The 27,705-nt window shown below is 45.9% G+C and overlaps 1 protein-coding gene across 1 annotated transcript in view; it reads left to right on the top strand.

The window, feature by feature from the left end:
* Positions 1-27,705, top strand: part of PAX5 (paired box 5) — a 223,791-nt gene that overhangs the window by 160,859 nt on the left and 35,227 nt on the right. Inside the window, exon 8 of the mRNA XM_060199172.1 lies at positions 17,441-17,542. Coding sequence (XP_060055155.1) covers positions 17,441-17,542 — 102 coding nt within the window. The remainder of the gene's footprint in view (positions 1-17,440; positions 17,543-27,705) is intronic.

A 27,705-nucleotide genomic window follows, 5' to 3' on the forward strand; every position in this document is an offset into this window, starting at 1 on the left:
CAGGAGGAACATGTAGCAAGAATACGTTTTAACTGTGGCAGAGGAATATCAGGAAATCGAGCTCGAAGACCTTTAAGATTAACATGGGTTAGGGAATGAAAGTCAGCAGGATTAGAGACAGAGGCTAGGAGAATTCCTGTGGAGGCAAGGCAGTCGGCTGCAGCATTCCCTTCGGACAGGGGACCAGGAAGAGGGCTGTGGGAACGTAGGTGCTGAACATACAGTGGATGGGTTCGAGAACAGAGCATAGAAGCAATTTGAATTAAAAGGAGAAAGTGGGTTGTCATCAATTCTTACATAAGATCGAGCAAGCCATGGAAGTAAGTTAACAGTATACACACTGTCAGAAAAAAGGTTGAAGGATTCTGGTACAGCTTTTAATGCAAGGAAAACAGCATAAAGTTCTTTGTACTGAGGGGAATTATCAGGAAGTTCAGTAAAGAGAGGTTTGGGGTATTGCTGGTCTGGATAATATATAAGGGCAGCAGCTCCCTTTTTTCCACCATCAGTGAACACTGTAGGAGCAGAGGGGATGGGATCTCGAGAGAAAAGTTTAGGTACTAGTAGAGGCAACAGAGGTAAAGAAGCTATCAAATTATTAGAGGGAAAATGATTATCTAATTATCCTGGAAAACCCATTAAACTTATGGCAAAACGAGAATGGTGGCGTATGAGCCATTCTGTATCAGTGAGAGAAAAGGGAAGAATGATTGAATCTGGTTCCCTTCCTAAGACCTGAACCGATCTGTTTCTTCCTTGGCGAACCATAAATGCTAAGGCATCAATCTCGGTAAGGAGTCTTGGAGCTCCGCCTACTGGCGTATGAAGCCATTTGAGAACGCCATGTTTCTGCCACAATGCCCCCACTACCGTGGGGGTGGAGTTAAAGATTAGAAGATTTACTGGAGAGGAGGGGGAGAATCGAATGAGGTGCATGTCCTGGAGAGCCTGGTTAACTTTTTCCAGAGCCAAGGATGCTTCGGGGGTTAACATATGCTTTGAGGAGGGCTGTTTGTTTCCTTTTAACAGATCGAACAGTGGTTGCAGGCAGCTCGTAGGCAGATAAAGATACTGCCTAAGCCAATTCAAATTTCCAAGAAAACTTTGTAAAGAAGCAAGAGTGAGATTAGAAGGAAAAGTAACACAAGGTTTTAAAGGACGAATCTGCGTTAGGGAAATCTCTGAGCCTAAGAAAGATATTGGAGGGATTAGCTGTATCTTCTCAGGAGCTACATTAAGTCCACTTCTCTTTAAGGCAGGGATTAGAAAATCACGTAGGGCGGAGAGATCTGTATCTAATTCTCCCCATATTAACACGTCATCCATATAATGAAAAACCTTAAGGCCCTTATGAATATATGGAAAAAGGGCAGATTTAACAACCTCTTGACAAATAGTAGGACTATTAGCCATGCCCTGGGGCAGTACCACCCATTCAAATCTATCGGCAGGGCTGGCATTATTAATAGAAGGAACAGAGAAAGCAAAACGTTTACAATCTTGTGGGTGTAAGGGAATAGAGAAAAAACAATCCTGTATATCAATAGCTATGATTGGAATTCCTGTGGGAATTGCGGAAGCAAGAGGCAAACCCCTTTGGGGGGAGCCCCAAACCTGCATGGTTTTATTAACTGCACGAAGATCTTGGAGGAGGCGCCATTTTCCTGAGCGCTTTTTAATTACAAAGACTGGAGTATTCCATGGGCTCCGAGAATGACGAATGTGTCCCAACGATAACTGCTCTTGGACGAGTTTTTTAAAAATTTCTAGCTTCTCCCTAGGCAAAGGCCACTGTTCCACCCAGACAGGCTCATTAGAAAGCCAATCTAAGCGGGGAGTTCTGTTACGAACAGTGGCAGTTAGTATTGGGGGTGCTGGTTGGGTCTAGCACTCTCACAGGAGTGAGTGTGGTGTCCTGCAGAGGTGTCTGAGGATATCACTACATCTAAAGATTCCAGCAAGTCTCTTCCCAATAAATTGGTGCTTATATCAGCTATTAAAGGCTGAAAGCGTCCGGTAGTCCCTTCTGGATCTTCCCACACAAGGGAATCTCGTGTGCGGAATGCCTGAGTCAATCCTCCAACACCATGTAAGCGTGGTCCTGGGAGGAGTTCCCAACTCTGGGGAACCTCTGCTTGTCTTAATATTGTCTTATCTGCTCCCGTGTCAATCAAACACTTAAAAGGAATATTACCAATCTTTACTGTCATAGTTGGGTGACCCCTTTCTAAAACAGGGGTGGTCCATAAAATCTCAGGCTCTGAATTCAAGCTGTTCTCTTGCTCCAGCCGGTTATTTCTATGCTGGAAGTTCCCACATACCACGGGTTCCTCCTTCTGCTCACCCTCTGTTATTGTTACTTGGCGTGGTGGGTATAGCGATGGATTGGGTCCCAAGCTGGGCTTCTGTTTGTGGAAGAAGGGCACAGCACCAAGCGGGCGACCTGCTTCCTTCCCTCTTGGGGGCGGGGCTAAGGGAAGCCCCATACCTAGTTTAAATCCCTGTTTACATTTGGCAGAGGCGTGCCGTTCCTATGGAACCTTGACCAACAATCTCTCCTCCAGTGAAATCCTTTCTGGCATCTGGGACAAGGCATTCGTGGTCTCTGATTCCCTGTCTGGAGGCGGGGTTGCCCTGATTGGAGGCGGGGTTGCCCTGATTGGAGGTGGGGTCGCCCTGACTGGAGGTGGGGTCGCCCTGACTGGAGGCGGGGTCGCGGTCTATTTTCTGGACATTGGTTACGCCAATGCCCTTGGCGACCGCACTGAAAGCAAGCTCCTTTTTGCTTATGTAAGGTAGCTGCATAGGCCTGTAACATAGGTCCTTGAAAAGAGCTTGATCTGAGATCCTGTGTAGCTAGAATCCAAGTATCTGGGTGTTCATTTTTAAGAGTGATACAGGCCTGTCGAAAATGCGGAAGCATTCCATCCCAGACTATGGATCGCAGTAGGAGAAAACGAGCGTCAGGATTATAAATCTTCCTTTCCAAACTCGACTGGACCCTGGCAATGAATTTAGCGAGGGATTCATCAGGTTCTTGTTGCAGGGAGAGAATGGGGGCTGAGGCTACTCCCATGGGTGGTGTTAATCGCTCCCATGCTTTTAATGCACACAGGCGTACTTGATCAAAATACCCCGCTGGAAACTTGGCTTCCGCCTGTTGAATCCCTGTTTCTAATTGGCCTGTTCCAAACAATGCATCAAAATTACCCTCTGGCTGATTTTGAATATTTTTCCGCGATTGTTTTAACATTCATCGCGAAAGAATGCCTCCCATTGCAGGAAGAGGGGGCCTGGGAGCGTAGCACGAGTCACATCTCTCCAATCTTGAGGGGTATTAAGGTTCTGAAGCAGGCCTTGTAAAATGGACCTGGTCCATGGGGCATGAACACCGTCATCTTTGATAGCCTGGTGTAGTTCCTTCAGGTCTGTGGCGGAATATGGATACCAGGCCTGAGGTTTTTGTCTATTGGGGGCAACATTGACTGGAAATGTGTGGACTTCCTCTGATAAGTGTGTAGCGATAGGAGGAGTCACTGAAGTGGAAGCTTCTGGACAAGTGGCCGAAGAAGTGGTTTTGGAGGCTACAGGAGAATTCGGACATGTGTCTATCAAAACAGGGTGGGGTGAAGAAGCAGCCGTGGAGGCAGCAGGAGGTTCTGGACACGTTTCTGCCAAAGTGGGGGTGGCCGAAGAAGTGGCTGTGGAGTCCAAAGGAGAATTCGGACACGTGTCTGCCAAAATAGGGGCCTCAGGGCAAGATGCCAAAATAGGGGCCTCAGGGCAAGATGCAGAGGAATTAGGGTGGGTCAAGATCACGACAGGCCTTTGCTTCTTCTTGTTTTTAAGGTGCTGGTTAAGTTCTATGATTACTTCCTTTATCTCTTGGACCTCAGCCTCTAGTTTCTTAAGCCTTTTGAGAGGTTGCCCTATATATCCCTTAAAAGCTGCTATGATGATCAACAGGATATAAGGTGAAGCCCCGAGAAAAATGTCCCAGATATATAAAAATTGTATACTGGAAAAAGAATGCAGGATTTGGAAAAGATTTTCCATGGTGGAAAGATCTCCGGAAAACAATAAAAAAGAAAAAAAAATCACAGTGCCTTAACACAATATTGCAGATACCCAAAAGGTGTGTACTTATCTAAGATGTCTTCTTGTAAATCTGCTGCTTACGGGTCCCTGTTCCGGGCGCCAGATGCCGGGATAGCCTGAGGGTACTTCTTCCCGAGCCGGTGCTCTCTGGGTTGGAGAGAACTCAACTGGAGCTGATCTAGGCTGCTGTGTGGGAGAGGGATCAGGAACGCGTGCTGCACCAACTTCCGCAGGAGATACACTCTGGAACTCTCGGAGCCGGAAAGCAATTTCCAAGTGTCTTTAATCAGAAGAGCAGCTGTTTTTATACTCTCCAAGTAGGGTGGAAACAGGATGTGATATAGAGAGGGTGGAGAGAAAAGTGACTGGTGAAAATCAGAGTGTGACAAGGAGGGGGCGGAACAGGCGAGAATCCTATAACTGAACCACCAATGCCCTGGAGTGCTTTATGTAAAAGTGATTTATGTAAATAGACCAAACCTTTGGATCAGTAAATCCCTATATAGGCATAAGAAGCCAGGGGGAGATGGCAACTACCCAACAAAGTTCTACTTGTGTTTTCTCTTCTGATCTTGTTTTTCAACGTCTGCCTGAGAGTGAGATCATCTCATATTCATCCTTCTCTTTCTGACTTATTTCACTTAACGTGAATTTTTCAAGGTTCATCCAAGATCGGCTGAAAATGGTGAAGTCACCATTTTTTATAGCTGAGTAGTATTCCATTGTGTATATATACCACAACTTGCTCAGCCACTCATCTGTTGTTGGACACCTGGGTTGCTTCCAGGTTCTGGCTATTACAAAGTGTGCTGCTAAGAACACAGGTGCACACAGATCTTTTTGGATGGATGTGTTGGGTTCCTTAGGATATATCCCCAGGAGAGGAATTGCAGGGTCATAGGGTAGGTCCATTTCTACCTTTCTGAGACTTCTCCAGAGTGTTGCCCACAGAGGTTGGATCAATTTACATTTCCACCAACAGTGTAGGAGGGTTCCTTTGACCCCACACCCTCTCCAGCATTTGCTGCTGTTACCTTTTCTGATGTATGACATTTTCACAGGAGTGAAGTGATAACTCATTGTTGTCTTTATTTGCATTTCTCTGACAATCAGAAACTTGAAGCATTTTTTCATGTGTTTCTCTGCCTTTTGGATCTCTTCTGTGGTGAATATTCTGTCCATGTCCTCTCCCCATTTTTGGATGGGGTTATTTGTTGTCTTCTTGTTGAGTTTGGCAAGCTCTTTATATATTTTGGTTATTAGCCTCTTGTCTGATGTACGGCATGTAAAGATCTTTTCCCATTCTGTGAGGGGTTACTTGGTTTGGGTTGTGGTTTCTTTTGCTGTGAAGAAGCTTTTAAATTTGATGTAGTCCCATAGGTTTATGCTTGCCTTAGTCTTTGTAATTGGGTTTGTTTCATTGAAGTGTCTTTAAAATTTATGCAGAAAAGAGTTCTGTCAATATTTTCCTCTAAGTGATAGTTTCTGTTCTAACATCCAAGTCCTTGATCCACATGGAGTTTACTTTTGTATTTGGTGAAATATAGTGGTTCAGTTTCATTCCTCTGTATGTTTCAACCCACTTTTTGCAACACCATTTGTTGAAGAGACTCTGCTTTCCCTATTTAATAGTCTGAGCACCTTTGTCAAAGATTAGATGTCCATAGGTGTGGAGCGTTACTTATGGGCTCTCAATTCTATTACACTGGTCAGTGTGTCTATTCATGTTCCAGTACCAAGCAGTTTTGATGACAGTGGCCCTATAATACAGTTCGAGATCTGGGCGTGTGATACCTCCAGTTCTGTTCTTTCTTCTCAAGATTGTTTTGGAAATTCTAGGTCTTTTCTGGTTCCAGATAAACATTTGTAGCATTTGTTCTATTCTCCTAAAATATGTGCTTGGGATCTTGATGCGGATAGCATTAAATTTGTATATGGCTCTGGGTAGTATATTCATTTTGATGATGTTAATTCTTCCAACCTATGAACATGGAATGTTTTTCCACTTCTTTGTGTCTTTTTCAATTTCCTTGAGTAGTGACTCATAATTTTCAGTATACAAGTTTTTCACTTCTTTGATTAGGTTTACTCCTAGATATTTTATTGTTTTTGTTGCTATAGTAAAAGGAACTAATTTATGGATTCCAACTTCTTCTAACTTAGTGTTTGCATATAGGAATGCTACTGACTTTTGAATGTTAATTTTGTAGCCTGACACCTTACTGTATTTCCTGATGATTTCCAAAAGCTTCTTGCTGGATTCCTTAGGTTTTTCCATGTATACTATCATGTCATCTGCAAGTAGGGAGAGTTTGACTTCTTCTCTTCCAATCTGTATGCCTTTAATTCCTTGTTCCTGCCTGATTGCTATGGCAAGAACTTCCAACACTATATTGAATAATAATGGTGATAGTGGGCAGCCCTGTCTAGTACCTGATCTGAGGGGAAATGCTTCCAGTTTTTCACCACTGAGTATGATGTTGCTGTAGATTTGCCATATATAGACTCCACTATCTTTAGGAATTTTTCATCTATTCCCATTTTTTGTAGTGTTTTGATCATAAAGAGATGTTGTATTTTGTCAAAGGCTTTCTCTGCATCTATTACTATGACCATGTGGTTTTTGGTCTTGCTTTTGTTGATGTGGTGGATCATGTTGATTGATTTACTTATATTAAACCAACCTTGCATCCCTGGGATAAACCACACTTGGTCATGATGAACAATCTCGTTAATATATTGCTATACCCAGTTGGCTAGAATTTTGTTCAATATTTTAGCATCTATGTTCATCAGAGATATTGGTCTGTAGTTTTCTTTTTTGGTTGTGTCCCTGTCTGCTTTTAGTATCAGAGGGATGTTGGCTTCATAGAAGCTAGAAAGCATAATTCCAGTGTCTTCAGTTTTCTAGAAGACTTTTAAAAGTAGAGGTATTAACTCTTCCTTGAAGGTTTTGTAGAATTCATTTGTAAAACCATCTGGTCCAGGACTTTTATCCTTGGGAAGGTTTTTGATAACTGTTTCAATTTCCTTGGCTGTGATGGGTCTGTTCGTATTATCTAGTTCCTCTTTATTTAATTTTGGAAGTTCATAGGTATCTAGGAAATTGCCCATTTCTTCCAGGTTCTCTAGCTTGCTGGCATATAGTTGTTCATAGAAGCCTCGCATGATATGTTGAATTTTTGCGGTGTCTGTTGTGATATCTCTTCTTTCATTTATGATCCAATTTATTTGGCTCTACTCCCTTTTTTGTTTTGTGAATCTGACTAAAGATTTGTCGATTTTGTTCACTCTCTTAAAAAACCAACATTTACTTTTGTTGATCTTTTGTAAGGTTTTCTTAGTTTCTATATTATTTATTCTGCCCTAACTTTAGTGATTTCTGTCCTTCTGGTTGCTTTAGGGTTCCTTTGTTGTTCTTCTTCTAGGTCTTTAAGATGTGAAATCAGGCTGTTTATTTGTGCTTTTTCTTGTTTCCTAATGTGTGCTTGTATAGCTATGAACTTCCCTTTCATCACTGTCTTAGCTGTGTCCTAAATATTTTGATAGCTTGTGTCTTCATTTTCATTGAACCCTCGAAACATTTTGATTTCTTTCTTTATTTCCTCTTTGACGAAGTAGTTGTTAAGTAGTATATTGTTGAGCTTCCACATTTTGGGAAAATTACTAATCTTTTGTTGATTGTTGAGTGTTAGTTTAATTCCACTGTGGTCTGAGAAGATGCTTGGGATGATTTCAATGCTCTTGAATTTGCTGATGCTGTCTTTGTGGCCTAACATATGGTCTATCCTTGAGAATGACCCATGTGGTCTTGAATAGAATGAATATTCTAGTTCCTTGGTATAAATGACTCTGATGAAAATGTCCAATAGTTCTAGTTTATCTGTCTCCTTATTTAGCTCCCTCTTGTCTTAATTGATTTTTTTCTGCCTGCATGATCTGTTAAGTTGAGAGATTGGGGTGTCGAAGTCCCCTACTATGACGGTGTTGCTGTTAACATATTGCTGTAGCTCTTTCAGTAGATGTTTGATGTATTTAGATGGCTTCTCACTGGGTGCATGGATGTTAATAATTATTAAGTCCTCTTGATTGACTGATCCACTAAGCATTAAGTAATGTCCATCCCTATCTTTTTTAGTTTTATTTATTTTAAAGTCTATCATGTCAGATATGAGAATAGCTGTTCCTGCCCTTTTTAGTGGGCCATTGTCTTGTGTGATAGTTTTTCATCCTTTCACTTTGAGTCTGTGTTTGTCTTGATGAGTTAGGTGGTCTTCCTGTAGACAGCATATTGTTGGGTTGTATTTTCTGATCCATCTTCCGACTCTGTGCCTTTTAATAGGTGAATTCAGGCCATTGGCATTTATTAATATCATATATTAAAGATTTTTTAATGCCATTCTTGTAGATTTTTAGAGTGTTCTGATAGATGGCCTATTTATGGTGGTTGGTGGTCTGACTGTTTATAGGAGAGCTTTCAGAACTTCTTTCAGGGCTGACTTGGTGATAGTTGATTCTTTAAATTGTTGCTTGTCTGAGAAGGTTTTTTTTTTAAATTTTTTATTAAGAAAGGATTAATGAACAAAAACATAAGGTAGGAGGGGTACAACTCCACACAATTCCCACCACCCAATCCCCATAACCCACCCCCTCCCATGATAGCTTTCCCATTCTCTAACCCTCTGGGAGCATGGACCCAGGGTCGTTGAGGGTTGCAGAAGGTGGAAGGTCTGGCTTCTGTAATTGCTTCCCCGCTGAACATGGGCGTTGACTGGTCGGTCCATACTCCCAGTCTGCCTCTCTCTTTCCCTAGTAAGGTGTGCCTCTGGGGAAGCTGAGCTCCAGGACACATTGGTGGGGGTCTGAGAAGGTTTTTATACCTCCATCTAGTCTGAATGACCGTCTAGCAGGATACAGTAGTCTTGGTTGAAAGTCTTTCTCACTGAGTACTTGATAGATATCTTGCCATTCTCTTCTGGCCTATAGTGTTTGTGTGGAGAAGTCTGCTGTCAATCTTATGGGTTTTCCTCTGTAGGTGACTCTTTGTTTTTCTCTTGCAGCCTTTAGGATCTTTTTTTTTTTCATTAAATATTTATTTACTTATTCCCTTTTGTTGTCCTAGTTGTTTTATTGTTGTAGTCATTGTTGGATAGGACAGAGAGATATAGAGAGATGAGGGGAAGACAGAGAGGGGGAGAGAAAGATAGACACCTGCAGACCTGCTTTTCATCATTTGTGATGCAAACCCCCTGCAAGTGGGGAGCTGGGGGCTTGAACTAGGATCCTTACACCAGTCCTTGTGTTTTGTGTCACATGCACTTAACTGCCCGACTCCCAGGGTCCTTTCTTCATCCTTATTCCTTTCCATTCTAAATATGATGTATCTTGGTGTCTTTAAGTCTGGGTTAATTCTGTTTGGAACCATTTGGGCTTCTTGAACCTTTATGTCTTTTATGTTGTCTAGACTAGAGAAGTTCTCAGCTATTATGTCCTGAAGAATACTTTCTTCCCCTCCCTCTCTTTCTTCCTCTGGTAAGCCAATAATGTGTATATTATTTCTTTTAAAGTCACCCCATAGGTCTCTCCATTTACTTTATTTATTTATTTATTTATTTATTTATTTATTTATTTATGGAGTCAGGGTCTCATGGAACCACAGTTTCACTTCTCCCAACCATTTTTTCCCCATTCAGACTGAGGGAGACTGGAGAGAGGGAGAAAGGGAGAGACACCACAGCACAAGTTCTTTCTCCAGATGCCCTAGCAGCTCCAGTGTCCAGCTGGGACCCAGGGCCTACTGGGTGAGCTATCTTTCCGACCCACTAAGATTTAAGTTGGAGGCACCAGGGGAATCTGATGTGTGCAGGAGTGCTGAGGAGAGGCAAGCAGGCACTGTCACGCCTGTTCTCCAGCAACTGGTACCATCAAGCACCATCCTGATTTCCTAAACAAAGGGACAAAATGATGCTGCTGTTAGGACAGAAAACAAACAAACAAAGCAAAACAAACAAACAACTCTCGGCGGCATCTGACCTCACAGTTTCATTGTTCAGGTAGGAAAACTGAGATCTGAGAAGAGATGAGTGCCACCCTAAATTAATCCTACACATCGTTGTTGTCCCTGTCTGTGGTGTCCCCATTGGCTTCAGTCGACAGTTTGTAAGACTTTGCCTTCCCCAGCCAGTGCCTCCATATTCCCTTCTAGGCTGGGCTTCCTGTGTGGAGACCCTCCTCCTCTGGGAAGAACCTTCACCCCAGGGCTGTCTGGCCTGGCAGGCCCTCTCTGGCCCTTGCATCCTTGCCAGCATCCTGCCTATACCCACCACCCCACCCCCACCCTGTTCGCCATTCCTGGCTATTCTCTGACTCACTCTCTTCTTTCTCTCAATCACAGTTAGGTAGAGGGGGAGTCTGGTTGGTGCCCCTTGGTATTCGGAGTGAAGGGTTTGCACACTGTCAGGGTAATGAATTCTGTAAGGGTTTGAAGCGAGGGGCTGGGAGGATGTCCATGTCATGTGTCTGGGAGTGACAACCCCCAGTGGTTAATTACTGCCACACGATGAGAACAGAGCTGGGTAGCAAAATGAGAGAAGTTCATTATGAGCTAAATTTGAAGTTAATTGGATTCACATTTCCCCCCATTAGTGGACATAAAGCCAGTCTACCTAGAAAGGGACTGCACGAACGAGAAAAAGTTGCATCCAAGCAAAAATGTGCCTACGTCGATCGGGCTCAGTTACCTTGAAGGGTTCAAGGGGAAGGACTTTCCAAGCTGTTGGGCGAGACAGGAAGCACAGTTGGTTTCAGATGGTAGAGTCAATGGCATTTGCTTCATCTCATCTTGGTGTACACACACTTCCTGGGCACCGACTATGCGCTGGGCCAGTGCAGTGGTGGAAGCATCTGAGCAGCTATTGCTCTGGGGTGGGGGTGGGGGGCTCCTGTTCACAGGGAGAAGGACAAGTTCCCAGAGTGTTGCAGGAATTCAAAGGAATCGGGGGCCAGAGTGCCTGGATTTGAATATGGTTCCACATCATCAAGCTATCTAGTCACACAAACATGTAGCAAGCTGCTAACATCTCAGGGCACATGGCTCAACCCAAATTGAATCGGCAGAGATGCACATTCTGCCTCCAGTAGAAAGGAATACAAAGGGTTCCTTTTTCCTTCTTTCCTTCCTTCCTTCTTCCCTTCCTTCCTTCCTTCCTCCCTTCCTTCCTTCCTTCTTTCCTTCCTTCCTTCTTTCCTTCTTTCATCTCTTCATTTTTCCACAAAAGTAACTATATGGTTTTTAGGTAGCATTTGGAGATGAGAATTTTTAAAAATGATTTTATCAGTGATTTATTATTGATTAACAAAACTATGGGATAACAGGACTATAATCCCACACTGTTCCCACTGTCAGGGTTCTGTACCCCCAGTCCCTTCAGTGGAAACTGCAGTAGTTCTCCCAAGGTCGCAGACATGGGCTGACTATTATTTCTATGACTATCTGGAGGGATGGGAGAAGGGTAAATTGGAAGGAGAATGTACTAGACACAAAGACAGGAACGTATGGAGTAGGTTTGGGAACTGGTCTGAGGAAGCAGAAACTGATGAGGCTGAAAGGTTGTGGGTGGGGGACACAGATTTAGAAGGGCTTATAGACAACAGGGAATTACTAAATCTGGGAACGTTGATTCTAGGCCTCTATTACCAATCTGCACCTCCAAAGTTTCTCATCACTTCTAGTGGAAGAGCTGCTTTTCTAACCTTAAGATATATGCAGCTAATGATAACATTGTCTACCAGCCCCCCTTGTTGATCCCACTTTTGTACTGGCTAAAAATTACAGAACAGTTTTCAGTGATAACATCAAGGACAGGTTTCCTTGACGTGTTCTTGGCTTAACTAAGAACGCTGCAAGTATTTTACCAATTAAGTATCATGTTGACTCTAGATTTAAGATCAATATCAGATCAAAGAAGTGTACTGCAATTCTTGTTTACTGAGAGGTATTGCAAGGAATCAGTATTGAATTTTAGGCAGTGCCTTTTCCACAGCTTTGATATAATCATGTGTGGTTTTTTTTTCCTCCTTTGATACATTAATTTGATTTTCCAATCAGAACTTTTAAATTAAATCACCTGTACATAGTTGATCATAGTAGTCATAACTAAGTAGTTCTGTAATAATTAAGTATAGCAATTTTATTGTATTATTTGTTCTGATATCGCCTGATCAGTAAGATGGGTGATATCTTGCCTTTATGTGAATAAATCATGAGATGATTCTTTCATTGTATCACTGTGCACCTGTTAAATCTTTATGTCAGGATTGATCTAGCTTAACAAAATGAATCAGGAAGATTTTCTTAGTTTTCAAATACCCTAGAACAGTTTAATGATACAAGTATGTGTCGCTTGAAGATTTTAAAGAACTTACCCCAAGTAGATGTTGGGTAGTTGCCACCTCCCCCTGGCTTCTGCTTAACCATATGCCTATATAGGGATTTACTGATCCAAAGCTTTGGTTTATTTACATAAATCACTTTTACATAAAGCACTCCAGGGCATTGGTGGTTCAGTGATAGGATTCTCGCCTGCTCCACCCCCTCCTTGTCACACCCTGATCCCTTCTTTGTCACACCCTGATTTTCACAAGTCACTTTTCTCTCCACCCTCTCTATATCACATCCTGTTTCCACCCTACTTGGAGAGTATAAAAACAGCTGCTCTTCTGATTAAAGACACTTGGAAATTGCTTTCCGGCTCCGAGAGTTCCAGAGTGTATCTCCTGCGGAAGTTGGTGCAGCACGAGTTCCTGATCCCTCTCCCACACAGCAGCCTAGATCAGCTCCAGTTGAGTTCTCTCCAACCCAGAGAGCACTAGCTCGGGAAGAAGTACCCTCAGGCTATCCCGGCAAGTAATAATAAATAAATAAATAAATAAGTAAACAACAACAAAAGAAACTTGCCTTAAAAAGACAAATGGGGTGGGAGGATGGGTGGTGACCTGGTTCAAGTCCTTGGTCCCCACCTGCAGAGGGGGACAGCTCACAAGTGATGGGGCACTGCTGCCAATATCTCTCCTTCTTTCTGTATTTCTCTCCCTCTGTCACAGGTAAAGGGGGGAAAATGACTCCCAGGAGTAGTAGAGTTGTAGTGCATATACCAAGCAAGCCCCAGTGATGACCCTAGTAACAAAAAAGAATAACTAAACAGATGTGACTTTATTAATTTTTTGACATATATTTTCTAAGATTATTGGACTGTTCGTATTTTCTGCCTCTTTTTTTATGTGTTTATTTATAAAATGGAAACACTGACAAGACCCTAGGATAAGAGGGGTACAATTCTATACAATTCCTGCTACCAGATCTCCATATCCCCTCCCCTCCCCTGATAGCTTTCCTATTCTTTAACTCTCTGGGAGTATGGACCCAGGGTCATTGTGGGATGCAGAAGTTGAAAGGTCTGGTTCTGTAATTGCTTCCCCGCTGAACGTGGGCGTTGGCATGTCGATCCATAGTCCCAGCCTGTCTCTCTCTTTCCCTAGTGAGGGAGGGATCTGAGGAAGTGGGGCTACAGGGCACATTGGTGGGGTTCTCTGCCCAGGGAAGTGAGGTTGCCATCATGGTAACATCTGGAACCTGGTGGCTGAAAATGAGTTAAGATAGAAAGCAGAGGGGGTAGGGCTATAGCACAACAGGTTAAGCACACATGGCGCAGAACTTGAGATCCAGCATAAGGATCCTGGTTCCAGCCCCGGGTCCCCCACCTGCAGGGATGTTGCTTCACAAGCAGTGAAGCAGGTTTGCAGGTGTCTGTCTTTCTCTCCCCATCTCTGTCTTCCCCTCCTTTCTCCATTTCTCTCTATAATATCCAGCAACAACATCAATAATAATAAGAATAACCACAACAATGATAAAAACAATGGCAAAAAAAGGGAAGATAAATAAAATATTTTTTAAAAGATAGAAAGCAGAACAAATTGTTGACTAGTCATGAACTTAAAGGCAAGAATATTATGGATGGAGATTTGGGGTCTCCATTTTGGAAAAAGCTAGTAGGTCTATTTTAGGTATATTCCAAGGGGCCCATGACTCTACTAGTTTTTGCCTGCACCTGACATCCAATATGCAGGTGACCTAAGCTATTGTCTGGGGGGATGGTGTCACAGTTGGAAAAAGGACCAGAAAGCTGGATCAGGGAAGAGAGTAGCTCCAAAATATGGGAAAAGTATATAAATATTGTTAACTGTAAACCCCATCAATCTGATCTGGGGCCCATAGTCAGCACAGGAGCCTGTATAACCTCTGCATCCCTGTAGGTCTGAGATCGCATTCTGTGGTCACGTCTAGGAACATTTCAGGCTGCACCAATTTCAAGACCCATCATCCTCAGGTGATAGGCAGAGTATGTTATCCAACCTCCCTTTGGGGATGGAACATTCCCTATCTTTGTTGATCCACGTTGAGGGCTAGGTTCCATAGGGGCCCACAGAGGGGTCCATTATTTTGTTCCTGATGGAGATGACCAGTGACAGTGGTGAGAGGGATTGGTTAGAGGTCCTGGCCCATCATGTCTGTGTGGAAATCCCAGGACTCCCCAACTAGGACCCCAGGTGATGGGGTGGCCTGGTAGTGATTAAAGAGTCATCATTAAAGTCTGCCAGTCTCTTGCCCTTATTCAGCTTTTAGAGTGAGGGACGTGTAATACGAGGTAGTTGAGGAGGGTATCTAGGTCTAAGTATAAACTATTTTATTAGATACTTTATGGTATATTTTTAGGTCTTTCTGCTTGCTTGCTTCATTTATTGACTCACTACAAACTACTGTGTGCTTTTGCTTTAAGGTATATGTTTTTCCCCAACTCCTGAATATATGTACTTATGCCCCATCTCATGGACCCTGGTCTATATCTAGGTGTTGAGGTTTGTTTAGAAGTATGCCACCTGAAATGAATTTAAGGAGTCCTATAAGCTAGGAAAGGTCTCACCAGAGTGATGAAGCTGGTGGGTTCACATTCCATGCCTGACGTCTCTGGACACAGTCCGAAGTGAAACATGCCGAGGTGGTACTGGTTGCATTGATTGGGTTGGGATCAGCAGATGCAGTGTCAGTTGGTATGAATTGAGAGAAGCATGCAGGAAAGTGAGCCTTGCCCTAGAGGTTTCAGGAATAAGAGAAATATGGACTTTATAGAGAAAGGGAAGGTTCCTGCTGTCTTAAAGTTTAAGAAAGCAGTAGATAGTTATAGCTATAACTAAATCATTTGGCAACTGGGTTAACTTTGAAAATCCCATTGTTAGGATTTGCTGTAGCACGCAAGACCTTGCCATAATCTATGTCCTTTATGCTATTTACTTATAGCTGTGTCTTATAAAGGAACACCACCAGTTGCTTTTGTTCTCCCTGGTCTAAGCTTTTAGGGGATTTAACATTTCAAAGAGCAAGTCATTATTAGAAATGAATTAACAATTTGACACAAACTTTTGGTGGTGGGAATGGTATTAATATACACTCAGATTAACTTATAGCTTCACAAATTACTATTCAGTTTGTAAGAGAGGGGAAAAATGGATCGATTATCTCAAACTTTTTGTTGCATAGACCATAGCTCTGAGTATATGTTCCTTCAGTCTAAAGCACTTAGGACTTCAAATTACTAGTCGGATGGAATTTTAATCAGTGGGCTCCAAATGTTAATACAGATCGTCAATGCATTTCTACCTTTTCTTAAGTCACTTATTCTTATTTTTTAAATATTTATTAATTTAATTAATTTATTGATTCCCTTTTGTTGCCCTTGCTGTTTTATTATTGTAGTCATTGTTGGATAGGACAGAGAGAAATGGAGAGAGGAGGGAAAGACAGAGAGGGGAAGAGAAAGACAGACACCTGCAGACCTGCTTCACCACCCGTGAAGGGACTCCCCTGCAGGTGGGGAGCCGGGGGCTCGAACTGGGATCCTTATGCTGGTCCTTGCGCTTTGCGCCACGTGCGCTTAACCCGCTACGCCACCGCCCGACTCCCTTCTTAAGTTAATTTTAATAATTCATATTTTCTAGAACACTATCTTTTATTGAGAGTCTATATTTATTAGTGTAGGAATACTATAGGGAATCTGTGCATTTTCTTATTTTAAAAGTATCTCTTTCTTAAAAATATTTTATTTATTTTAATGACAGAGAGAGAAAGAGAGAGATACAAAGAAGGAGACCAGAGCACTGCTCAGCTTTGGCTGATGGTGTTGCTGGGTATCGAACCTGGGACCTCAGAACCTCAGGCATGAGAGTCTTTGTTACAGAACCATTGTGCTGTTTCTCCAGTCCCAAAGTATCTCTTCTACATGTCCTTGATTTGCCGCTCATTCTCTGCCTTGCTATCCTAGCTTCTGTTTTGACTCTCACCCTAGGCTCTTTTACCCACAGCTCTTTTCAAATAACAGTTTTTGACTGTATTTATCTTTGTGTCTGCTTTTCTGCTTCCCAATGTATTATTTTCTGCTTTTCTCGGTCATTTCTTTCCTCTTCCTTCTAGGTTCATTTTGCCGCTTTTTTTTTTTTTTTTAATCTGGCTTCTTGAATTGAGTGTTTTGGTGGAACACTGATTTTCTGTCCCCTTGCTATAAGAATCAAGGTCTTAAAGCATGTGCAATAAATGGCAGCAACTGTAGGGGGGAAAGAGCCATACTCTGCCCCCCCACATAGGAACCCAACTCCAGGAGGTAGGAGCTTTGGATCCCAGCCCAATCTTTGCTAAAATCCCAGCGTCCTTGGAGAAGTACCTTTCCTTCTCAGGAGCCTCTTGTCCATCCAGACTCCACAGGCACCAGGCAGCCTCCTGCCAGGGTTATGCCTGCAGAAGCTTGAACACACACTCACTGGTATGTCTGCCCCTGAGGTTGAGACCTTAGTTCCAGATCTGGTATCCAAGGGCCTCTCTGCACCTTCAGAAGAATTGAGTAAGAACTGGGTACAGGGGTCTGAGACTGACATACAGCTGCCTACATGGTGGGTGGGAGGGCATCAAGGAGGAGGAGGAAGGAGGGTGTCCGAGCTGATCCAGCAGGTGCAGAGGGAGCACATGTGTGCAGGAAACTCTGTGGAAGCTGAAGTGGACAAGTCTAAGTCCTGCCCTCCTAGGAACATGGCAGAGCAATGCCCCTTCCTGCTGAGTGGAGCCACTGCCTGTGTGTGTGTGTGTGTGTGTGTGTGTGTGTGTCCATGCTCTCACATGCCCCAGGCTGGAGCTGAGGGCAGGCTGGTGTTCAGCACCCATATGTGTTAAGTGTGCCAAAGCGTCCTGGGAGCAGCTTCAGAGATGCTCACCCTGTGATTTGTTGCTTTGATTCCTCAGGCCGTGACTTGGCGAGCACAACCCTTCCTGGGTACCCTCCACACGTCCCCCCTGCCGGACAGGGCAGCTACTCAGCACCGACGCTGACAGGGATGGTGCCTGGTGAGTCCACACTGTCGCATCTCTACACCTGGGAGAGGCTGGAGTTTCTGGGGGTGGGGAGCTGGGGGAAGGGCATCCCCCAAACAGCCTAATGGCCTCTGTGCTTCTGAGAATAGCATTTGAATTAAGCAGGCAGAGGCCTGAACTCTCGGCTTCTTTCTCTATAGCTGGGTCTGTAGAGACTGGGCCTGGAACCATGTAGAGACTGGGCTTGGAACCAGTGGCAACACCTAGAACACACGGTGGGCAGGCATGCGGTGGGGTGGGGTGTTGATTTTTCACTGAAATAGCCCTTTGATGATCCCACAAGGAGTCTGAACACAGGGATGAAGGAACTGACGAAGGTCTCTGAGCCAGAGCAGAGCAGGAGGTGCGGGGGGCTCCGTCCATTCTTCCCCCACTTTCCCTCCCCTACCAAATACCCTCCTCCCCCCAGGTGTTCCCCATGGCCTTACTCCTTAGGTTGAGGACCATGTGCTCAGGGACAGATGAGATGTTGTTTGGTAGGCTTGTCATCTTTTTTTTTTTTAATATTTTATTTATTCCCTTTTGTTGCCCTTGTTTTATTGTTGTAGTTACTATTGTTGTTGTTACTGTTGTCATTGTTGGATAGGACAGAGAGAAATGGAGGGAGAAGGGAAAGGACAGGAGAGGGGAGAGAAAGATAAACACCTGCAGACCTGCTCCACCGCCCGTGAAGCGACTCCCCTGCAGGTGGGAGTCCTGGGGGCTCGAACCGGGATCCTCATGCCGGTCTTTGCGCTTTGCGCCATGTGTGCTTAACCCGCTGCACTACTGCCTGACTCCCTTGTCATCTGGTTCTAAGCTGATTCCCCATGGCCACTGAAACCTGACCCCCTGGAGTCCATGATGTGTCACTTTCTTTCTAGACATGTGGAAAAGAGGCCACCACGCAGCTTTCATTGAGCGTGGTGTGAGGACAAGCCAGCACGATGCTGCCAACTGCGTGTGAACTTATTATCATAGCAGGGGTACACAGAGCATGGTTTTCTCTTTTTAACTGCCAACAAGATTATTGCTGGGGCTCGGTGCTGGCACTATGAATCCACCGCTCCCAGCAACCATTTTCCTTTTTTAAATCTTTTCTTTCTATTTTATTGGATAGGACAGAGAGAAATTGAAAGGAAAGAGGGAGATAGGAAGAGAGAGAGAGATACCTGCAGACCTGCTTCACTTGTGAAGTGTCCCCCACCCCCAGTAAGTAGGGAGTGGGAAGTTTGAACATGGCTCCTTGTGCATGGTACTGCGTGTTCTAACTGGGCACAGCAGCATCCAGCCCCAGAGCATCATTTTTATTTATTTATTTTTTATTTTTATTTTTTTGTTTTTTTTATTACTTAAGTGGGGTATTTTTTTTATTTTAAATTTTTTATTTAAGAAAGGATTAATGAACAAAAACATAAGGTAGGAGGGGTACAACTCCACACAATTCCCACCACCCAATCTCCATATCCCACCCCCTCCCCTGATAGCTTTCCCATTCTCTAGCCCTCTGGAAGCATGGACCCAGGGTCATTGTGGGTTGCAGAAGGTGGAAGGTCTGGCTTCTGTAATTGCTTCCCCGCTGAACATGGGCGTTGACTGGTCGGTCCATACTCCCAGTCTGCCTCTATCTTTCCCTAGTAAGGTGTGTCTCTGGGGAAGCTGAGCTCCAGGACACATTGGTGGGGTCTTCAGTCCAGGGAAGCCTGGCCAGCATCCTGGTGGCATCTGGAACCTGGTGATTGAAAAGAGAGTTAACATATGAAGCCAAACAATTTGTTGAGCAATCACGGATCCCAGGCTTGGAATAGTGGAGAGGAAGTGTTAGGGAGGTACTCACTGCAAACTCTAGTGTACTTCTGCTTTCAGGTATATATTTTGCAGTAGTTTATGGGTACGTGTGAACATAAGCTCTCTCTCACAGAAACTGGTGTATATCTAGGTTATGGGACTTTGTTAGAGAGTGAACTACCTGAGATGAAATTAGAGTGTACTATAAAAGGAAAGGTCTCACTGGAGTAATGAAGCTGAAGGGTTGTCATTCCACACGTGAAGTCTCTGGACACAGTCTGAGGTGAAGCATGTTGAGGTGGCAATCGTTGGCGTTGGCATTTTTATTTATTTATTTATTTTATTTAATTTATTTATTTTCTCTTTCGTTGTCCTTGTTGTTTTTCATTGTTGCTGTAGTTTTTATTGTTATTGATGTTGTCGTTGTTAGATAGGACAGAGAGAAATGGAGAGAGGAGGGGAAGACAGAGAGGGGGAGAGAAAGACAGACACCTGCAGACCTGCGTTACCACCTGTGAAGCGACCCCTCTGCAGGCTCGAACCGGGATCCTTCCTCCAGTCCTTATGCTTTGCGCCACATGCGCTTAACCCGCTGTGCTACTGCCCGACTCCCTAGAGCATCATTTTTAAAAAGAAACTGAAGTTAGGGGAGATCAAGGCTTGGCTGGATGTTTTTTCACTTCTTTTAATGGGTTGAAGTTGCATTAAGTTTTGAGTTAGTTGAGGGGCCACACCACTCATGCAGCATCTGGGGGCTGTAGAAACTCCTCCTCCCTTAAACAAAATCTATTTACTATTAATGAGAGAGAGAACCAGAAAAATTCACCCTGACATGCAGTGCTGGGATTGAACTCTGGACCTCATGCTTATAAATCCAGAGAGCTAGCCACTGCACCATCTCCCAGCTCTCTTCACACGCACACACACACACACACACTTCAAGGCTAACACTCTATAGTGTGGTTATTCCATCCCTCCCCAAGCTGGCTGGCTTTTACTTTGGAGCCTCACAGCAGTTCTGAAAGGCAGGTGTCGCCACTTTCTTAGTGACAGAGTTGAGTGCAGAGAGGGGCCAGGTGTCCCAGAGTCACCCAGAAGCAGGGAGTAGAGCCAGGACTAGAGCTGGGGCCCAGCAGGAACCTCCCTTCAGGCAAGAAAGGACCTTTAGCTGGAGCCTCTGCTGCAAGCTGAGTGCCCTCTGACCCAGCATCCAGGGAGAGTCCAAAGGGTTGAGGAGATGTGCCTCCCTGGACCCCATGCCCCTTCCTAGCTCACCCTGGCCTCTTACCCAAATCACCCCTATCCTTTCCCCAGCCTGGATTATGGACATGTGCTGCCCTGAGCCAGAGGACTGGCATATCATAGGGAGTTTGCACAGTTTGGACATCGGATATGCCCTCCCCTGGGGAGTGAATGCAGGTGGGGCAGGACAGGAGGCAGGGGCAGACCAGAGCTGGTGGGCTCTCCCCTCACAGATGCTAGGAGTCCCAGAATGCTCAGTTCTACCCTGGCCTTCCAGGTTCTTACAGAGATGCACTTAACAAGGTAGGAGGATAGAGCGTATTTCATTTAACGGTTTGTTAGCTTGATTTATGACTTTTAAATAGGAGACATATGGGAAATAGCCTCCGTGGTGCGCTGGCCCTGGCCCTTGTCAGTGCCGGGGAGGCCTGCCAGCTCTGTGCCCACGGAGCCTCGGCCTTCCAGGCTCTGAGAAAGGGTCCACAGCCCCTCAGGGGGAGTTAAGTGGACCCAGACCACAGAGAGGGGGATACACCCATGCTTCTCCCCCCCCCATGCTAACCATCACCAAGTTGGGGCAGCCTTAGGGCCTGGAGCCCAAGCTGTGTCCATGAATGGCCCCTGGAGCTCTTGTTGCTCTTTGGAGAATGAAAACACCTTCTGGGAGCCCTTAGATAGCCCCACGCCTTATGATGAACCTTGTCAGGCATGAACCCCTCTTCCTTGAAAAGGAAAGACCGAGACTCAAAGAAGTTAGGGAATTACCCCAGGAGGCACAACTGGCAGCTGACGGACTTGAACCCGGGTCTTTACCCTCAGTTCAGCACTCCTTGCTCTGGACTGTGCTGCCAGCCTGGCACCGAGCCTATGGAGGCCAGTTTCTAGATGGTGACATAAGTGAGGGGGTCTGTCCTGAGGACATTGTTGGCAGACAGCACTGAGGTTACCCTACTGACTTCTTACTGCGAACCCCAAAGAGGCCAAGTTCAAGAGAAGCAGCTGAACTTTCTCAAGTTTACCAAACGAGCCTGTCCTCAGCGCCGTGATTCCTCCAACCCTAATTACCGGGCACAGGATACAGATGACTGTGGACCTGGCAGAGGTCCCAGCAAGAACCAACGGTGGCTCCCTGCCCATGAACAGTAGCTGCAGGAGGCACAGGTTCAAGCAAGGGCACAGCTTAAGCAAAGTGGGGCAACCCCAGGGCTGGCCAGGTGGCACGGTCCCCTGTCACAGAGGGAGGAGTGAGCATGGAGGGAAGAAGACAAACATCCGCAGGAGTCCACACCTTCCTCCTCTTCCTTCCCACACTCCTTCTGTTTCCCTCTCTCCTTCTCTCTCTTCTTTTCTTGCCTTCTCATATACCCCCCCCCCCGTGCCTGTTTTGTGCCAGATCTACCTCCTTGGCTGGGGTTCCAGGCTTGCTGGGCACAGTCCAAAGCAGTGTCTTGTCTCTGTCACGGTTTCCAACATGATTTCCAAATGTCTTGTTTCCTCAGTGGCTCCACGGAGCCGTGCTGGCTTGAATGCATGCTCTTCACTGGGACTGCTTCCATGGTCAGACCACGGCTAACTCCTCACTCCCCCCACCAGCAGAGCAGGTCCTCAGCCTGCCACTAGGCATCCCCCACCCCCACCTGGGTCTCACCTCAGCTGGTCTTTCTGGCCTCCCGTCCCAGCCCTGCTTCCCTGCCTTCTCTCTCTGATCCCCAGCACAACACATTTACTGACCAGTCTGTGCATGTGACTGAGAACTTCTGTGGGGGTCTGGCATCACTCTCAGGACCACATGGAAACATGGGTGCTCGTAGCCATAGTCACCAGTGAAGACTCGTGGGGTGGCCTGCTCTGGGGTAAAGCTGTCTGTCAAGCTGTGTTAGGCCTCGTGTGTCTGTGGGCCGAGCGTCTCTCCCACTGGAAAGTGAGCTCATCTGGCCACATCTACCAAAAGTTCTCCTCTCTTGTCTGTGTGGATTCAGTTTCTGCCTCCGTGCAAACCCTGCATACAAAGCCCTCTGCTCATCAGTCAGTTCGAGTAAAACAAACGTAGCACATCATATCTGCTCAGAGTGGAGACAGTTCTCACACATTTTTTTTCCCATCAAGTCCCAGCAAATGCCAGAAGTTTTGCACCAAAGATTCTATAGTCTCTTGATTGGTGTAACTAGTTGATTCCTGCCTGCAGCTATTTTGCACAACCTAACAGATATCGACATGGCATTTGAAAGTCTTAACAAGCTGTGCTTGGGGGTGGGGTGGGGTAGGGTGGTGGTGGGGGCATGCGGAGGCAAGGCTGTTCTCTGCCCTTTGTCTTCAGTGAGGCTAAAAAGCAATGGAAGTGCCTCTGAGTTGAACCAGTCAGCGAAGCTCGGCCCCCACGCACCTTGCCCCAGCTTCTTTGGCACCTGGGCGTGGGAGGCGACGTTAGGTGCCAAGAGTGTCAGGAAATCCTGACAAACAGGAAGCTGGGAGTGGGTACGTGGAGGACTGTCGTGGCTCCTGTGATGATGGGCATGTACTTCCCAGAGGTCAGTGCCAGTCATTCTAGGTGCCTGGCATTTAAGTGGCATAAAGTTCACTAATGGTTTTTGTTACTCTTGAAGTAGGAGGTGGGGGTGAGAGTGGGGCAGGAGTCTCCCTGTTCCCCACCATGTGCAGATCCCTTAGCTTAAAGAACTCTGTCCTGCCTGTGCCCTCTCACCTCCACCTGCAGGGCTTCAAATGTTAGTTTCCTGTTGCTGCTGTAACACACGAGTGACTTGAAATAATAGAAATGTCTTACATTACAGTCCTGGAAATCAGAAGTCCACAGTGGGTCTCATGGGCTGCAGTGAAGTGCCTTGCAGGGCTGGGTTCTTTCTGGATGTTTTAGAAGAGAATCGTTTGGTTGTGGATTAACCCTGGTACCTGGCTGCCTGGCTCATTCCTTCATCTGCACAGCTGGCAAGGTAGCACGTGCTACCTTCCTGGTTCTCTAGCTCTCTTTATTTTTATTTCATTTAAAACTTTGTCTTTAAATTATCTTTGTTTATTTATGGATAGAGACAGACAGAAATTGAGAGGAGGAAGACAGAGAGGGAGACAGAAAGAGAGACACCTGCTACCCTGCTTCACCACTCGTGAAGTGCCTTGTGTTTCGTAACATGTGTACTCAACCAGGTGCACCCCTACCGGGCCCCCCTTCTCTCTTTCTAGCGTCCCTATTCCATTTAGAACGACCGTTGTGACCTTACTGGGCCCACCTGGATAACCCAGGCTAATCTCTATCTTCAGATCAGCTCATTAGCAGTCTTAGTCTCCTTGACCCTGTCGCCTGCCTTTTTTTGGGCTCCGAGTGCTAAGGAGGGTGCAGCATTTTCTGGGGGGGGGGGGGGGAGGGACATTGTCTTGCCCTCCACATCGTCTAATCTAGCCCACCAGCCCTTCCATCAGTTCTCTCTCCAGGAACCCTGTTTTCGCCATGTGTGACAGGCCCCAAGCCTACCTGGAGTCATTCCGTATGTGGCTCACGCCTTCCTCCCCCGCCTGCCGGGCTTGTTCGGTGCACGTGGCCATGTCCACTAGGTTCCCTGCTATGTCCCTCCCCGGTTCCTGGCAGGGTGCCCAGAGCAGCACTCAGGAAGTAGTCATTGAAATGAGGGAGGAGGTGCTTTGTGCTGGGCTGCTGGTGAGAGCTTGGCCGACTGCCGGAGCAATGCCATTGAGGATGCCAGGGTCACCCAGGGGATGGATCAATGCACTGACCCAGGGCTGGGATGGGCTATGTGGTTACCAACATGCATTCTGCAGTCAGACTGCCTGATTTGTTGAGTTTTTTGTAGAAGATGTATTTATTTATTTTTAAAGATTTACTAGGGTGGGGGTAGATAGCATAATGGTTATGCAAAGAGACTTTCAAGCCTGAGGCTCTGAAGTCCCATGTTCAATCCCCTGCACCATCATAAGCCAGAGTTGATCAGTATACACACACATATATATATATATGGGGAGGGGCATTATTTATTTTTACAGTACTTTAGTTTGTTTGCATGAGAGATACATCAGAACACTGCTCAGCTCTGGCTTATGGTGGTGCTGGGGATTGAACCTGGGACCTCAGAGCCTCAGGCATGAGCGTATCTCCCCAGCCCTTATTTATTTAGTTCAGTTTATGGAAGGTCAGAGCACTGTTCTAGTATAATTTGTGTCAGGCAGGCTTCAAACCTAGCAGTTCGCATGTACAAATCCTGCCTTCTACTCACTGAGTCACCTTCCTGGACCAGGCTGCCTGCTTCTGAATCACCGTCTTGTTTCTCTTTATCTGTGTGATGTGGGGAAGGTTCTGTCATTTCTCTGGGTCCTGTGTGTTCTGCCAGGTGAGCTGTCTCCTGTCCCCCAAATGGCTTATTTCAAGCCCTCCCTGACTCTGAACGTCTGCTAAGAATGCAAGCATGGGGGAGGAAGCCAAGTATTAGGCAGGGAGGCAGAAGCTGGAATTATGGCCAAACTTAACTGAAGACTCACTGTGTGACCCGCCCTGTCATCCCCCACCCCCTGCCGTCCTTTGGCGTGTGAGCCAGTGGTCAGCGGTGCCCTGAAAAATGGCTTGGCTGGGCCCCATGAGTGGGAGCTAGAGGACCTCTTCCCCAGCCTAGAATGAATCCTCCTTCCTTGTTAGTGCTGGGGATTGAGAACGAGCAGGCTTGGTCAGCAGAAGCCAGAGTGGACTTAGAGGGACAGGAGCACAGCTGGATAATTTAAGGACTTTCCTTAGAATCTCTTGGTTCAAACATCAAATTGGGGTTTGGGTGTTTGGTCAGGGAATGAGTGGCTTCTCACATTTGAGATCTCATCCCCATCCCTCCAGCCCTTGCCTCACACTCCTAGCTGACCACCTGTTGCTTATTTCTGACTCTTTGCTGCCCTCTAGTGGTCAGTAGTCACTCTGCCATACTGTCAAATTGACCCCAGGGAATGCCAAGCCAGCCAGAATGAGACAGCAGACAGTCATTTATTTGATTTATTTGTTCACACACCCATTCTTCAAACATTTCCTGAGGGGCACTGTTCAAGCTGAGTCAAGGCTGGGTTTGTTGCTGTGGCCATAGACAGTCCTTGCCCTCAGGGAGTTCATAGTCTAGCTGGGGAAATAGATTAAAAACAAAAACAATAACAAAAACCGAGTCCACTGACCACTGACCCTGGAGGAACTGGCAGCCAGGGCTTCCTGAGCCTCTCCGTCATTGGCAAAGACAGTATTTGCCAAGGCTTAGAGATAGAAAGTGTACTGGAGACAGGAAGCTCTTACTGCAATTTAGAAGACCAAGGTTCTGGGTCCAGCTGCTAGACTTGGGATAGACCTTGAGATTTTATGCTCTTTCTCAAAACTGGAGTCAAAGTGGGAGAAGACATTGGACTAGACTTGCCCTAGAGTGCTTCTGGTTCTACCATTCAGGGGTTTCTGTGAGGCCCCTGCCTGCAGGTATTAACTCCCAGCTAGATTGGGGGCTCCCCACCCCAGCCCTGCCACCTGTCTTCTAAGTGGGCAGCAAATCCTTCCAGGTTCCCCTCAGTTCTGGGGCTGTGACAGGAAAAGACAATGGCCCTACACTGTCCTGTGTGTTATGGTGATAAGTCCCAAAGGGAGGAGTGAAGGGAGGAGCAGTCCCTAGGGCTGCTCTAATCCCGTCTACCTGTCACCACGTGCCCATTCAGAACGTCCTCTCACACTGCTACGCCAGGCTAGGACTGGCCTTCGGGAACTCACGCCTGGGATGGATTCTTAGAGATCTTGGAATCTAGAGGCTCCAGGAAAGAGGGACCATCACGATATGGCCCATCATCTAAGCAGCAATCCTTTGGGGATTGCCAAGCAGGTGTGAGCAGGTGCCGGGCAGCCTTCTCTCCTCACACACTGGTCTCTGTGACAAGGGTGCATCACAGTAGAGCCTCACTGCAGAAGGGGGGGGGGGCAGGTGTTTTCTCTCTGGCTGCACTGGGAGTGTCCAGAGCTTTTTTTGAGGGGGGGTGGTATTCAACAGCCCTTCTGGAGGCTCCCTGTTCAGCTCACGTGCTAGTTTTCTCACTTGTCTGTTGAGATTCCTTCTGGTGGCTGTTAGGCAGATCCAGTCCTGAGTACAGGAGATCTCTTCTTACCATTTTATTGGGAGGGAAAGGTTAGTGGTCTTTCTTAGAGTTGTTGACACATGTGTACAACTTCACACCTTCCTGTGACAGGTGTTAAAGGAGGCCTTATCTCTAGGATCCAGACCTCCTGTTTCTGCCTCATGTGCCTCTCTGAGAGGCATTCCTTGAAAAGAGCAAACTGGAAACCGCTTTGTGATGGGTTTTTTGGAGGTTGGAGAGAATGTAATCAGGGTTTGCTTTAGAGGAAATTGATAGACTGGTGGGCTGTCTGAGCACTGGGTGCTGGTGGTCTTTAAAAGCCTCTCAGCCCTGAGAGGTTGGGGTCCCAAGTTAGTTTCTAGAGATGGGCTGCACACAGTCTAGACTTCAGGCATTCAGAGGACAATGAGCCTTGAGTCTTCTGAGTCCATGTGGCCATATAAGTGTCCAGGAGAGAATCTGTCAGGGCTGGACCAGGGCCACAGCCAGAGACGTACAGCCCAGCAGAGCACCTAGACACATCCTCAGTGACAAAAATGCCTGATTCTGAGCCCCAAGATGATAAAAAAAAATTATTTGAGTAGGGTGGTTGATGGTGTATCCAACTGAGCTCACATGTTTCCATGCACAAGGACCCTGGTTTGAACCCCTGGACCCCACTTACAGGGAGGACAGTTCATGGGAGGTGAAGCAGGTATGCAAATCTCTCTCTCTCTCTCCTCTCTCTCTCTCTCCCTTTCCCCTCTTATTTTCTTTCTGCCCTATCAAATATATAGAAAGGAAAAAAAGTACTTGCTTATCTATGTATTAGCCACCAGAGTGACTGCAGGGATTTGGAGCCTACACGACTCCACCATTCCCAGCGATCATTTTATAGAGGGTGAGAGATAGCAAGAAATATAGAAGGAGAGAGAGAGAGAGATACCTGAAGCTCCGCTCCACCACTTGTGAAGCTTCCCCTCCCCATCCCCCATCCCCAGGCAGAACTTGAATCCAGGCCTTGTGTGTTGTACTGGGTGAGA

Source organism: Erinaceus europaeus, chromosome 10, assembly GCF_950295315.1.
Source record: "Erinaceus europaeus chromosome 10, mEriEur2.1, whole genome shotgun sequence".
Classification (NCBI taxonomy): Eukaryota; Metazoa; Chordata; class Mammalia; order Eulipotyphla; family Erinaceidae; genus Erinaceus; species Erinaceus europaeus.